Raw genomic sequence first — 16907 nt, forward strand, 5'->3', positions numbered from 1 at the left:
TTAAAACAAGTATTTGAGATTTAAAAGATAGAAAAAATTAAATTATATCAAACAGACTTTTCATCTTTCAATCTTTCTTCAAACTATATGTAATCTGTTATCACAAATAAAACTTAACAAGCATTCTCAATCGCAAAAATCTACATCCCACTGTCGGGCAAATGTCGTTAATTTAAAAGAAGCAGAATTACTGATGATGTCACCTTGTAAAATTAACATATCTTCGATCTCTTCGATCTTTATGCCTTCCCTCTGGTGCCCTCTCGTTCACAAGAAATCAAGAAGAAGAGTATATTGTACAATCCCGCGCACGATCATGCGTTAAAAAGTCAGTTCCATCGCAGATACGTAAAATGTATACACAATTATCACGAGTCAGTCTCCAACGTGAGCGATGATGCGATTTACCGGTGAACTTTCCAACGTGTACTGTACGTAATGTGGAATGTGTGTATGTCCCTCTATGTGTGTGTACGTGTATGGGTATATGCGCGTGAGGCGTGTATCTCTGGGATTATTCGGTTTGCATGGTGATCGAGCAGTAAAGCGGAAGTCGAAGGGTTACCAGTTACTCCGAAGCGCTTCCTCTGCCGCCGCAGTAGCTGGTCAATTCATTTATCGTACATGAGTTGATGCAACATTCCTCATGGATACCTCGACCCTGCCTTCGGTAACGCCTGCCAGCGAAGCGTCCATCTAATATCCCCCGTGCCCTCGCTCGCGGCAAGAATGGGGAAAACTCATAGGCGATTGGATAATCGGCCATTTCCATTTCTGAAAAAAAAAAAAACGAATCTGTAGTATCTATCGTATAACTTTAATAAATGGTAATAAACTTCCATATTGTACGTCAATAAACCATCCAAAAATTCTTGTATTTAACGTAATAAGCGCTCTCATTCTCATTTATTCTGTACATTAAGTACGTGTACTAAAAAAAAAGAAGTATTTATTTTTAAGATATTAAAATGTTTTATTCTTGTCTCTCCGTTTTTTAAATATTTAAACTGGGTTGTTCTACCTTTTAGTAAACTTCAACTCACTCTCTTATTTTCTTATGTTCTTACTCTTTTACTCTTTTGTTTATCCAATAATTAAAAATTATCTCAAGATAATTTATCTAAAGATGGAATAACTGGCTTTAAGACGTTTAAAATTGAAATATCTTTTATTTTTAAATGATTGCTTTGCAAAGATGTTTTTTAAACGTAAACATTTTAAGCACTGCACTTTTTTACAATCCTCTTATTTTGCGTGTGGAAAAATTTAGAAAAGTTTTGAAATTTTCGAAATCGCTTTTGATTGCAAAAACTTTTTCTCTCTAAAGTCATACCTTGGGTGCGAACGTAGTCGAAGTTGCTATCTCTGCTATCGACATTCGCTTCTTCTCGCGCTGTGAAAGAAATCAAAGTAAAACATTGTTTGAAAATCTCAAAACTTTTTTAATGATCGAAAGTAATGGAAAGGATCTTTAAGCGTAATTTATATAAGAGGAAACAAAATTTTAAAGTTTTAAACAGATTATATACGTATCGCCAATTGACACTAATTAAAAGTAACATAATATCTATGCTATAATTTCACATTCAACAATATAAATGTAATATAACAAAAGATGTTAATAAGAATTACATTATTGAGTGTAAAATTATATAATAAAACATTACTTTTAGCAATATCGACTACGATAATTAGCGTCATTGATTGTAATATATTGTATAATATTGTATTTATATTTAAAATCGAAATAGAATAATTTCATTTGTGCCATCATGCTTGTCTACGTTTTGTTTGACAAATTTCACGTGTTTTAAAAAAGAAAATGGGGAACCTATTTACAATGCATGTCATATTACTCGGAAAAAATAAATAACGAGAATTTGCTTTCCACAAATTGCTTATCAATAAATTGGACAGACACATCTAGATCCCAATGTTAGATTATACGAATTTATTTTATCGATTAAGCTCGATGATAAGTTATTTTACGTGTCCGAAAAAGTTCACGTTTCCACTGTAAATTTTTGTTTTCATAAAAAAAAAACTACGAGTAAAGAGTTGCTAAAAAATGTAATGTCCCCGATTGTCGGTGTATTTAAGTCATTCGACGATTATGGAGAGTGCGTCGGCTTATGATCCCACTCGGGAATACGTAATACCAGCTTACATGCATTATTCATTGGCGACAAAGTGGCGATTACTTGGTTAATTGCGGGCACAGATTGATCGCGTGCTTAATCGCCTTTTGTAAAAGACCATGCTTGAGAAGCCGTTAAAATTGAAGGGTCCGACCGATAAAAGTTCCCTTATAATCGGTGGCCAGCGTAGTCTATAATGTTCGCTTTAAACGTGAGGTTGTATCTAAAGTGAGCTATACGAATTATAGGCTGACCTCATTCTTATATTGAGCCGTTTAATTATATGTCTAGTGCAAATTAAGCCTCATTCATACTTCGAAACGAGTCACTTTAGATATGCGGGTTTAACGTTAAGAATAATGGACAGTTCGAAACATCAAATTAACGTGTCTGTTTATGGATGTTTTTCACCAAACATCTCACGATATCCAAATTTACGAATATCCAGTAATTTGGCATTTATGCTGGATAAGTATCAGTGCCTTTATTATAAAATATTTGTCGCATCACGGGTGACATTAATCGAGAAAGAAGGAATGCGAACGGCATTAATATTAATGACCATGTCGCCGCATTACAAATGCAAATTTTGTCACGAGGCGTCTGCCATCGAGAAATCTTCCTTAATATTATTCCTTAACTTCCTATTATTAACTTCCTGAATTATATGCTTGCACGCGCGCAAGAGCGTCAATGACATATTCCGAACGCGTGATTTTCCTCTCGCAGATCGCTTGTTCAGAAAATCAAAAAATTAAAAGGAAAGCATCAATAATGGATATTTTCATGTCCTTTAAAAAAATCGATATTTCGTTCTCTATAAATTTTAATAATAGAATAAAACTATGCTGACAAATAACCAATTAAAAAATACTTAAATATATTAAAAGATTTAGTTATATAAATACAAATATAAATCAAATAAGATATAAGTCAAATATTTTTATCGGTCTAAATTTTACTTATAATTATTCAGATATAAAATTATTTTATTAAATTATTTAAGCTAATGTATTTAAGATTCTTAATCCTATTATCCTATTATTTGTTTCTTGTAGACATGTACAATTTGAAAATTAACGGTGAAAGACGTCTATTAAGGCTGAAATAATCAGCGAATAACCGCTAGTTAAACAGTCGCTTTGAGCTATGATTATATCAAGAATGAAATACGATGCGTCTCTTGTGTCCACACATTTAGAAACATAATTGCTTAACGTTATCACGCGAAGAAAGAGAAATAAGCACAAATTGTTGCATTCAGTAATGATCTATTACTATTATATTTATCTATGACTTGATATCGGAAGCGAGTGATAAGAGCGTTTCCTCTATCGATTAGCTCAAACTCACCTTGACCACTCTTCTTAAACATGGAGTTGTACACGCCATCACAGATTATTTGTAGAGCATTCGAAAGCTTCTTGCCGCAATATTTCTGCGGCGCACTCACAGCAGATCGCTTCGAGCTGAATTGGGGATAACCATCTACCTGTGCGTTTCCTGATTCCGTCACAAGAAGCGCGACGGCGAGCAGCAGAGTCACCAGCACGTTTAATCGATTCGCGGACATCTGAAAGTGATACGATTCTCGTTTAATTACATTCAGGAAATTAAATTCATCGTCTCACTAATCTTCATCCGCTTTACTCTGCAATTAGATCACAAAGTTGCTATGAAAATTAAACTCTGAATTTCTATAAGCGGATAGAAGTACGTCAAATTGATCGATCTAGTAGACTTTAATATTTATTGTAATTATCTTCGATCAAGATTTGCGTTGAAGACAATTTTAGAAAAAGAAAGAAACGAGAGAAAAAAAAGGAAATACATAAGTATTCCCTAAAATTTTTATCATTCTGAAGAGTGAAGTCTCACTCTTAAAGATTGAAAATCTTTTTCAAAACTGGCTCAATTTTCACTCTTTAGAGTGCGGTTCCACTTCAAAGAATTTAGGATGTACGTTTATTAAAAGTGGGTAGAAATTGCGGGGCAGCGATCTCATCTATCAGTGTCATCACGCAGCCTTTGAGTAAACGAATAAAAATGAAGTTATCTGGGACAACAGGTCGGACAAACTGTTTACTAAAATAACGTCTCATTATACCGACATATTCAAAATTCGGACAAAGATATTCCGACGCTGATATTCGTTCGAACATATTTTTTTAGCTGTTTGTTTAGGCGACGGTATACCATTAAAGCGTAGAAACACATCATGTGATTCGACATCAATCAGACCTCGCCTTGGGAAACTCGGCGTTGCGTTCGGTTTATCGGGATTAATTGAATGCTCGCGTATATAACCACGACAGCGCGCGGCATTCCATCGGTCGCGCAGGGTGCCTCTATTTTTAGATATCTTTCACTTAATTATAAATCTTGCGATGGCGAGAGAGAGAGAGAGAGAGAGAGAGAGAGAGAGAGGGAGGGGGGGAGGGAGGGAGGGAGAGGACGCGTACTTTCGTCCGCGGATGTCGTATAATCGACGCGTCGCGTCGCAACGGGAGTCACCGACAGAATAAGAGAAAGAGAAATCGCTTTGTCCATAGGAGCAACCTTTGTTCATCACACGTTTACGTCAGCATAATTGCGATCTACTCCTCGATCGGACTAGTACAGACCCTTTCCTTCCCTTCATTACTTTAGGGACACGAAACGCGATGATCATTTTGTGCCTTTTAATTTCAAAGATGTCCGAATTCATCTCGTTGAAGTGACCCTACGAGACAATATTCTTTGAATATGATGAATATTAAAAGGAACAAATAATATTCATATAACATTCTAGGAATATTGTGTACTCTATATGGGAATTTCGATTACATTCATGAGATAGCGCTATTTTGGAACAAAAAGATAATTGCGTGTGGGGGTATTTTAATGAGGTAAACTTTTCATGTGTAAAAGCGCATACACACACGCACATATATACACAGAGATATGGCTTCTAGGGTATTATCCTAGTTTGCTTGGGATAGGTCACCGGTGTTTCTGCTGTATCTCCTCCAAGTTCTACCAGCGACCGCTGTTATGTCTGTGATAGGATTAGAACAATGTTGACTTGTTTTGCAGGCTACGTCGCATTCGATTAGTCGCGTTATCAACGAAAATGGAAATAAGGCCAGCGGCCTTGATATGTGAATGTATGCGAGACTACGGTATAACACCGTATAATTTTACAAAACAATAATTCTACGCGATCTCAAAATATTTGGAATATTACCAATATAGGTTTAAAAAATTAATTCTGTAGATATGTATATATAAAGAATAATTATAAAATAGAAATAATTACGATGTAGAAAACAATCTGGAAAGTAAACGCAGTAAGACTACTTTTCGTTAAATTTAAAATTTAAATAAAATGTATTTAGAATTATTATATAAAATTATTATTTTCTACGATATTCGATATTTTGATAATTTAGCTTTGAGAATTAAGATTCCATTAAGATGTATTTTACATTGAAATGAATTCTGTCATTCTCTTTACGTTCTCGAAGTTTATGAAGCTTTACGAAAGGTCCTTCATTTCCAATGGCTTACTCAGTAGCTATTAGTCACGACAGTTTAACTCTAAGAGAAATCGATTACAAATGTTTCTACTAATTCTGATAGAATATTGATTTTCGTCATCAATATTATTTTTAATTGCCACACTGTGTGTACATCAACTGACACGGTCTAATTTAAATTTTCGTTCAATATGCATTATTTTGTCGTTTCTAGGTTGATAAAACTTATTCACGATCGATTGGCGTATGCAATATCATTAGGTAAACGCGTACCCGAGTTGTCGTAGCAGACACACATTGACTTGCCTCTTTCAAAACAAGTTACGCGAATATAGGGCAGACAACTTCTATTTCCGGCGCATCGTGCTGATGGAAATTAGCGTTCAACACTAAGCAATAACCGAAGGAAGCGGTGCGTGTATTGATGTCGAAGTTATCTAACTCTCTTTATCTTTTTCGCGCGATTAGTAGTAGCACGACGATGAAAACACGCGTATGCAACTTGTAATTCTTAAGGAGTGTTGCTTCATCTTCTATACATTCAACAGATTGATTAGATCATTCATTATTACAAAGCTCTTTTCGCGTCTTTTAAACCCTCCAGCATCACTTTTGTGCCTTTTAAGGCACAGCCGGTATCACGTTTTTTCAAAATTCTTATTTAGATTTCAATATGCAAAAAAATAAATAAAATACAGTTCAGTTTTTATTATAATATTTATTGTTAAAATATTTATTGTTAAAGGTTTTGCAAGTGTAAGTAAAATTTTTTCAGACTTTTATATAATTCGGAATCATAAAATGTATGCTGTTTCTCTCAACGATCTAGAGTGTAAAATATGATCAAAAACTTTGGGGTGATGTTGGAGGGTTAAAATCAATTAATCAATCTCTATATTAGAGACTTATTATTTTTTCATTATAATATTTGCTGAGTCGCAAGATTGACAGATTGCAAGGAAATTCGCAAATTTTTTTAAATATCCAAGATTGACGATTCTTCTTTTCGTTCGTCGCGAAAAAAAATTATCTGATGACCGACAAAAAAAAAACCGACGAGGTAAATAAGTGTTTTTGAGTGCGAATGCAGGCGGCTGAGACTCACGGTATCTCACCGCGAAAATGATAAGCGCGATTGCACGCCATCGACATGCGTGCACAAAACAAAATTAAAAAAAGAAGTATATCAACGAAATTTATCAGCGAAAATCGAGATACTCGATTAGCATGGTAAAATAAGTTTTTGCAATAACATGGATTCAGATTTAGCAAATGCTAAAGACATGTTATCCTTTTCTTAATTAGTTGTTAAGAAGAAGATAACCTGACCTTAGCATTTATCATATCTATCTATTTGGATAAACGGTATTGCAAAAACTCCCTAATATCTCAATCTTGTTCCATAATCCGTAAAGCCAATATCGAACGATAGGAGATTGCGAATTAGAGATTAAAGTTCGACCAGTCAGATAATTTTAATTTTAATTCCTTTCGTTTTTACTGACTAAATTTTAATCTTTAATTCACATCCTTAATCTCCAATGCGTACCGTGACATGAGCTTAAAGCCTTGGATTACGCATTGAAATTTAATTAAAATTCAACCAATTAGAATAAAATGAATTAAAATTATGTGATTGATCAAATTTTGCGATCGTATTTTGCGCAAGAGATATAAATTAAATAATTCGTCTGATGGAGAGTTGGTTCTCTCGCATACAGAAAGAATGATTTTGCTGGATATAAAAATAATTTTATTAGACCGTCAAAATAATTGTGTTAAAAACTCAAACTAATTGTTATAATATCAAAATGTTTTGCAGTATTGTTCATCATTTTTAGTTTCTAACATAGTTATTTTAATAATCCAACAAAATTATTTTCAGATCTGTACTTTCTAAATTCTTTGGAGTGGAGTCTCATTCTAAAGAGTGAAACTTGAAAGAGAATTTCAAACTCAATTTTCAATGTTTAAGAGTAAAATTTCATTCTTCAGAGAAAAATTCACTCTAAAAATTTTAGAGAGTAAACTCCAAAATTTCAGATCTTTTAGCAAAATTATTCTTTCGTATAGGAATAAATATACAGTGAGGAAATTTTCAAAATGCATTCGAGATACACTTAGCTTATCCTCATTAAAAATTATTACAATATTGATCCTTATAAAATACTCTTTAAATTTTAAAAAATAGAATCTCACTCTAGAGAGTGAAAATTGATCCAGTCTGGAAAAGGACTGATTCAATTTTCAGTCTTTAAGAATGAGATTTTACTCTTCCGAGTGATATTCACTCTGAAAGATTTAGAGAGTATATATTGATTTCTTTGAATCACTGCATCATATTTTGTGTTGCCTGAGATAATATTGTATCGTACTTCAAATTTGCATAAAATGAGACCGAACAACAATTACCGTGTCGATAACGTACGCGTATGCCGTTCATTGGCTTCTCGTCTGGCGCCTCCAACGATTGTAAACAATACCGAACTACACATATCCTCCCGGCGCTCTCAAGAGAAAAGACGCATTTCACGATAGCGAAAAGTCCCGTAAATTGAAAAGAGGACTCGTTCCGTTCGTCTTGATCGCCTTCCCTTTCTCCGCTTCTCCAACACTCACGGGCTATTCTCTTTCACTCTCGTTCCTTTCTCTCATGTCTTCTCTCTCTTATATGTCCAGAGCGTTTCTATTTTTGTCCTCGTCTTTTCTCTTGGTATTATCTGCGAAGTACCGCCGGCAGACACGAGTAATAAACACGTGTATATAACACTCGGAAAGATACTAAACGGGCCGTACTTATACGCGCTTGAGGGAGCGCACTTATGTCCGATCGAGTGCGTACCAGCCAGGGGTGATCGACTTTCCCGATTAGAGTGCGATCGCGTACGCCAGAGAGCTAGAAAATTTTTCCATTTTTTTTTTTCTGATAAACGGACAAACAGGTGTGAGAGAAATGACTAAGGCTATGTTTCAAAATTCACTGCCAATGATGAAAATCTACAGTTTACGTATACTATACATTTACAACACTGGCAGTGAATTTTGGAACACACCCTGGTAGCAAGATGACGTCAAAATGACGTCATTTGATGAAAAAATGACGTAGCTTACTACCTGGGTAGCCTATAAGATCACGAGGGAAGGAAGGGAGCCTTCTAATTCGCCTCAACTTGCACTTGGATTCGCACCGTTCGCATCGTTGCAGATTAAGATTTAAGACTTTGCTCACTGAGTAAAATATTCTAAATTTTAATAAATATTTTTATTTGAATATTTGTTTACAGTAAATAAATTCGATAAAAAAAAATGATAATTAAATTAAATTAATAGTTTTTGTATCAAATGAATATATTTTTATATTTAATAAAATTTAGAATTTATTTTTCTTCAGTACAAAAATCTAAACGAAAACATCGTATATTTGAATACCGTAAACAAGAATAATTCTTGATTTATAAGTCTAGTATCTATTTTTGATTTTCTGAGTGTGTACAAACATTTTTTTTACGATAAGTATAGATCGAATGTCAACGAAAATCTTTGTCAACGATTATCTTTTTTATTTTGTTTTATTTATTATTCTTAATCTTCAAAGCTGAATTATCAACTTACTAATGTATGTCATATAGAAGAAATTCATCTCCATTAGATTTCTTGAAACTACGGCCGAGAGAATTTAGTATTGTTGTGTATGAATCATTAGAGATAAATAGAAATTTTAATTTAATTCAGAGTTCATTCGAGTTTGTCTAATGCATGCGATTTCTGAATGAGAGAATTCTTGGGTCTCATCGTATTCTTGGTTAGCATGTCGTAAACATTGATCCGCACGTGTCGTATACGATAACGATTTTTTGCAAAGTGTATTTATATAACTATACAAAAACGTCGTGAGAGAACAAGTTTTCGAGTGATAAATGTTGTCGCTCCTTATCATAAAACGGAAGATTTCTTCAGATTTCGAAATGAGAGTATCATTATATTTCTTAGTAATTCATTACACTTATATATATTTCTATATATTTCTTAGTAATTCATTATACTTCATTCTTCGTATAGGGAATCTTATGCAATTAAACAAATCTCATAGAATCAAACAGAATATATCGAGTAATGAAAACGCGAACTTAGGTGTTATAAATTATGAGCGGTAAGAAATGCGAGTAACATGAAGTTGTAAAGAGAGTATTTTCCGCACGGTATCCCCGACGCGTGAATTTGCGATTAAAAATCGGCAGCATTGAGAAGAGGATAATGATTAAACGTATCAAAGTTGCAAGAGACGGTTTTAAATTTAATGATTCTCGCTCATCACTTTGTGATGAGTCGTTATCGTTAATTGGCTGCGTCATCGGGCCAACATATAATTTGAAGAAATGACTCGGACAAATGAGACTTCAAGAGGCAGATGCACTCTCTAATAATACAATTGCACGGTGCACGAGTACCAAACGTGCTGCGCTCATATATGTCAATTTGAGGAAGACTCGCATAGCACTTGAGGCGGCCATGCGTGACTAGAATTAGTGTCAGCCCATTGTCCCCGAATAATTCGAGATTCAAGATAATCGACTCTCTCTCTCTCTCTCTCTCTCTCTCTCTCTCTCTCTCTCTTTCTCTCTCTTCTTCTTCTTCTTCTTTTTTTCTCTTCTTCGCAACGATTCTGATTTGAAGCGATAATTTAAAGTAGCTGCAATGAATCTTGGAAGATAACGGTAGGTCAAATTATATTAAGCTAAAGTGTCTTTCAGTTTATGCAGCTATCACTCTGTAAGAGCACAAAGTTGACTTTTTTAAAATAAATGTCAAGCCGATATCGAATTAAAATAAAATACCTGATATTGCATATTTAGTGCGATAAATTTAGCTGCAAGTATTGGATATTTACTGAAATTAATCGCAAAATAATATTTTTTTGTGAGCGGATAAAACTTTTTCTTTCCTTTTAGACAAAATATATCTACAAAAGAAAAAAGAATGTTGTATCTCACGTTGGTTTCAAATCGGTCCGAACGGCAAATAAATTGTCAATTATCAGGAACCGCCCAAAATTCGTTTTCCACGTTTTATCTGGTGTTAATAACCGGAAAATTAAGTACCGATTGAATCGAGCGGCGAGCACGTCGAACGGATCAATCTTGAGCTTATACGGAAGAATTATATTCTTCCTCGTATTATAATTAGTTTCTACGCAGCAGAGGGCACGAGTCCGATAAGAACGAAGGCAAGAGGGCGGGTAAGATGTAACTTACTGAGTACGTTGAGGTAAAACGCGGGATCACAAGACGATTTCTCTATCACACGGGGTAGTATCACAGTCTGGCACTCTTTCTCGAACGACGACGCCGAACGTTGTCGCGGACACAGCAGGTGGGACTTGATCACAACGATGATCGCTACGACGATGGCGAGGGTGATGTCTCTCATGGGGAAACGATCATGATATAACTTCGTAGACGATATCGGGCCACCGTCTCGAGGCAACGTTGACTTCCGGGCAAGATCAACCCTTCCCGCTGTCTGGGATGCATTGATGCCGGACGAGTACCTCGCGCTAGTTTCCCCTTGTTCTTCTTCACCTGTCTCGAAAGCGATCGTTTGATCGAACGTAGGGAACCCGTCCTTGATTGATCGCTCGTTAAAACGGCGATCAGAAAGTCGACTTGCAGTCTGGATTCTTTGGTTCTCCAGGACACTAGGATCTTATAAGTTCGTGCGCGTAAAACAGTGGTTAATATTCTTAGCTTGTTGCTTAGATTGCATGGATCACAGTCATGTATACTTGTCCCCTTGGGACACTTTTTCTTCAACAAAGGTGTCTCCAATATAGTCGCTCGCTTGAGATCCTTGAATTTACTTGATCCTGTATAACTCGATTTTGTGATGACTTAATAATGATCTTGTTTTGCCTCGGATCGAACGGTTTTATCGAGTCGTTAGCTTTTTATAAACTTATGGAGAGAGTCGGCGGGTATAGTAATAGGCAATGGTCGCGAGCGCAAATCCGACACTCCTCTCTATGAGAAGATCGACGAGGCACGTCTCGACCGCTCGGTCGCCGACGAGCGTCTCAAGCTCTTCCGACTGGTAATGTGCAGTCACGTTTCTAACAATACCAGCCTGATTGATCACAATTGTCACGAAGACTTGTCCCCGGAGAGGTTCGGTTCTCCGTCTCGACAGAAGGTCCCTAGCGAACTAGCGTAAGGTGGCTCGTACTCTCTCTCTTTCTTTCTCTCCCGTGCTTGCTGCCCCTTATTTAAGTATGGTCGGGGGATAGCGAAGAAAGCAAACAGATCAAGGAGGGAGGGCGACGAGTGAGGGAAGCAATCGGTCTCAAGGAAAGCGACGTGTCTTGTCTGTGCACTCCGCCGAAGATCGAGTGCAAATCGTCTCGCACCATCGTTCAACTAGTAATTGGTTGACGTGGGTGCTTAGAAATTGAATTTGTAATCTGTTCACGCAAGCTACAGTTTAAGATTGATTATTAGTTGATCTTAATTAATTTTAATTATTATTCAATATATAACTAATAATTCTTTTTTATTGATCCATATAAATATTTGCAAGAGAATTAAATAAAATAAACGAATAAATTTCATAGGAAAAACCTATCTAATATAATTTTATATATATCTTTTTCTCAATAATCTCTTTACTTGATAAAAGGGTAATATTAAGTTCATTACTATCATACAAAAAAGATTACAAATTTACCTTTCTTTCGCGCGATTTAAAAATGTTTTTTTTTTATTTAGATAAAAATTATCTTTCTAACATTTCAATTTTAATTTTAATTTTAACATTCTTTATATAATTATATCTGTTTTTGCACTTTGCCGATTAAGAAATAAGCGATTCGTCGATGTTAATATCTTCGTCTTATTTTTTCATAAAGATATCGTATTATTGCGAAATTATTAACATATCAAATTGGAATTTTAACTCTATTTCGTACGAATCGATCGATTAAAGTCCATCAAGTCTCGAATGGGCCACAATCTGTCTGATTTTATTAGATTTGCAAAATTCGGAAACTGTGTAGTGCGAGATAGAAAGACATATTCGCGACACTGAAGAGAAATGTCCACGTTAAGCGCCGGTTTGACAGACTCATTCGAAACGATTGTATTCGCATGCCGTGCATACAAATTAATTTCTGCTGCCCTGTTCGCCGGTGTCTCTTACGACTGGCTGATCGTGAGTCGCGACGACGAGGTCTGCGAACCAAGATCGCCACCAAATTGAATGACCTCGGGAGGTCGTGCGGAGACATGCGAGATACGACGGCTAGCCGGAGGAGTTTTTTCGCTTTTTTTTTTTTTCGTCTCGACATTCTTCCAGTCGACGCAGACGACCAATTGCGGTCTGAACAGTTGTCTGCGGACGTGTATCACAGCCAGATCGTATGGACGTACATACTCTCGGTGCGTACATACTCGCTCTTCCCGGGTATGAAAGCGTTTACCGACGTCCGTCACATAGCGAATAGAGATTATGCTTGCATTTTCCGCATTATTTTCGCGAGATCACGTAAGTTCTACGCGCGTAAACGTTCGCATCTTTTACGTAATTGTTAAGATCCGATTCCACCAATGTAAGATTAATTTTAATCTTTATTTAACTTACTGTTCATCTTTTTCTATTTCTTAGAATTGAAAGAAGAAATGCAATTCGAGAGATTAAAGTTAAGCTAAAAATACAGAGAACAAGGCAGTAATGTAAGGCAGTAAGATGTAAGTAGTAAGCGAATCGGCTAATCACAGCAGATAATGTAATACAATAATTACATTCTCTGCTGTGATTGGCCGATTCGCTTACTGTTTACGTCTTATTGTTTTATATTTTTGTGCCACGGGATTTAATTTTACATGGAACTGGGTCTAATAATCGCGGAATGCCGAGGTAAGAATAATAACTCCGTTGAAACGAAACTTATTTGCAACGAAGTGAGGAGGAAAATTTATTTGTACACATCTCTAAAATTGAATTCATGACAAACAGATTTTGTTTATTTCATGACTATAACAGTGTAACAAGATGATAGATAGTGTAAGGCTGCTTTCTTTTCAGAAGTTAGTCAACAAACATCGTTATATTTCTTAGTATTCGATGAATAACAAAAATAGAATTCGTGTTGACACTCGTGTCTTTTAAAAGGAAAGCAAGCATTGTTTCTACTATTATCCGATTCGTATGATTAAAACGAATAAAAATAGAATAAATACGTAAGTACAGAAGCGATTGAGATCTTTTAAAATGTGCGAAATACTTTAACATTTTTAGTATAGTTTAGATTTTAGAAGGCTCTACTACTGATAACGATCTCCGGACAGATGCTTTGCCCTCCTCTTAAACGGTCACAAGTCCTGCAATTGAGTCGGCAGAGCTGTATACACTATACGCGGGCAATTGTCCTCGTGAGCGGAAAGTACTTGCTGTCCTACTTTCATCTGCTAGCCCTAATGGGACCCATTACTGGACACGTGATCAGAAATCAGCGATTTTCTGGCGCAGCAGTAAAAATCTTACAAATATCTAAAATAATAACACGATCTCTCATACACTCGATAAACTTGCGTTCTATAATTTATAGACATTACGTAAAAAAAAAAATCTAATTGTTATATTCTTTTATTTTTTGCATTTAGTTTCCAAAAAACTAGTCACCAGCGGATCCACGGGAGTCATCATGGTCCGCCTTTCGAAATCTCCTTTTTCAAAAATATTTATTGCAAAAATTTATTGTTATATACATATATTTTAATATTTCTGAAATACCTAATCACGATTTTAATATTCCAAAAATATATTTCAATTTTAGAAACATTTAATAAGGAGAAACAGATATAAAAAATATAGAATGTATTACATTAATTTTCTTTCGTTAATCTAATGTAATTTTAAATAAAACATTTTATAAATTGATATATTTAAATAATACCTTTCAATGTAATAATTATTATTGAATAATTATTATTTGACAAATTTCTAGATTCCTCAATAAGTTTTACATTTAATTTCCAAAATATAAATATGTAAATAATATATTACACATATTCAAGAATAACAATAAAACATATTATCATTAATTAATTGTAGTTTCAAATAAATCGTAATTAATAATATTACAAAGCAATATTGGAAAAGATTTAGAAGACTTTAAATCAACTGTGCCGGTTAATATGTGACGCAACATGCTGGCAAAAAAATTGAGGAAAGTCGTGTTTGTTAGATCGAGAAGTTAAAAAGCATTTCGCGAACCTTTTTCCGAGAAATGAACTCAGATGTGTACGGACGTGATCTAGCGATAAGTTAATCGTAAGGCATTGTGGTAATACGAAGAATCTTCAGGTATAGTGCTCGGCTTGCGTGACGTTGCTCATTCGTTACCCCGGTTTATCCACGACAGTCAAGTTTTTTCCACGACGCAGTGGAGTCCATATACCTCTTTCACTTTTTCACCCTCACTTATCTAACATACCTTCAAGCTATTTCATTCACCCTATAACTAATATCTTTACAAAATATTCAACTAAAATCATACTTCTAACGACTTGTTTGATAAAACGTAAATCTATTTTAATTCAGTTTCATTATTAATTCATCTTTGAGAGCTTGATATTGATTTCAGTACAACCATTTGAGATGAAGTAATAATACGTCTCTCTTTTGTGATAAGATCGACGAAAAAAGACATATTACAATTTTTGAAAATTCTTAAAGTTCCACAAGATACAAACTAGTAACATTACATCAATATTATAATTTGTTATTCGAAAATGTAATTGTTATGTACAATGTGCGTTATATCACATTTATACTATTCGATGGAAAATTATAGTATGGATGCTATTATTAATTACCCAAAAAATACGCCAAGTCAAGACAAGATTAAAATGATTTTATTGGATGTCATGAAAATCAAAAAGATTATATTTTTGGTTATAAAATTTAATTATTTATTGACATTAAGAATAAAAATAAAATCAATTTGATTTCTTGTTCATTTTTATTTGTTCCTTGGGTATAATTTGCGTTCTGCGGGATGAGTCTATTTAATCGTCTGTGCCAGGTTTATTTCATTATTATTCTTACAATTGCATCTACATCAAAACTGCATTATAATATAAATTTGAACGCATATATAATAATCTACGTTTTTAAAAAAAATTTCTAAATATAAACTATTATACGTCCGAGTTTATGTATGTATGATGTTTTGACGTGGATGTAATTGTGAGAATATAACAAGTCCAAGTTTATATTTAGAAATTTTCTTAAAATATATGACATTAGACCCATTAGAAATAGCAAGATGACGTCAAATAACTTAATAAAGTCTTAATGACACTTTTAATGTCAACAAAATGTCATTAAAACGTCATCTCGCTATTTGGTTTTACGAGCTTTACGAAAAATATCTTATTTCGCATGCTTGATTAATCGCGATTACGACAAGGAGAATGGAGAAAAAATACCGAGACGCCTTATATGACGCGGTCAACGATCGTGATCGATAAAGGCCAACGTAGCTTTTACCTGTGACATTAGCCCCGTACTTATTCTCTGCTTCTGATATTCGTTTGCAAGAACTCATATGGTACGATGCATAATATTTACTGCCTGAGTAGCTTATATCATAAATATTGGAAAAAGTTTGCGAAGTACTGTAATATTCACCACAGATGACGAGAGTTTATCCATGTGAGAGACACATCGAAGCGTAAATTACGAAACGTGTTATGTAATAAAAATGAACCGTAAACGCGAACAACGTTAATAAGTAAGAGTCGAGAATAAATGTATCTTTATCAAAAATCATATTATTCGCATTGAAATCTCTGATTATTTTTACAAGGACGGCTTTAATTAGCGCGGTTAATTATTATAATTACTGTAATTGCTGGAAGCGATGTAGACGGAGAGAATAATTTTGCTAAACTATCTAAAAATTTAATTAGATATAGATCTGAAAATAATATTGAACTATTTAAATATTTATGTAGAAAATTCAAACATAATTAATGATACTGTAAAAAAATCGTCTTTTCATATAAGGACGACAGTTTATTGTACAAATTATAAAAAAGAGCTTTATATATTAATTGCCAAAAATTATAAAAGAGCTTTATATATTAATTGGTAATTTATAATAAAACAATGATCTAACAATAAATCAGATTGATCGCATATCATCAAATTTTACTATTACAATAACGTTTCCCTATTTAGAAGATATATATATATA

At 34.3% G+C, this 16907-nt stretch overlaps 1 protein-coding gene across 1 annotated transcript; it reads right to left on the reverse strand.

The window, feature by feature from the left end:
- Positions 1–249: 249 nt before the first annotated feature.
- LOC108691535 (LIRP) lies at positions 250–3711 on the reverse strand. The gene is made up of 3 exons (XM_018199314.1): positions 3492–3711; positions 1334–1393; positions 250–774 (listed from the first exon to the last, which is right to left on the reverse strand). The coding sequence occupies exons 1-3, from the start codon at positions 3709–3711 to the stop codon at positions 569–571; spliced, it is 486 nt and encodes a 161-aa protein (XP_018054803.1). The 3' UTR covers positions 250–568.
- Positions 3712–16907: the final 13196 nt, after the last annotated feature.

This window comes from Atta colombica, unplaced genomic scaffold, assembly GCF_001594045.1.
Source record: "Atta colombica isolate Treedump-2 unplaced genomic scaffold, Acol1.0 scaffold47, whole genome shotgun sequence".
NCBI classification, from domain to species: Eukaryota; Metazoa; Arthropoda; class Insecta; order Hymenoptera; family Formicidae; genus Atta; species Atta colombica.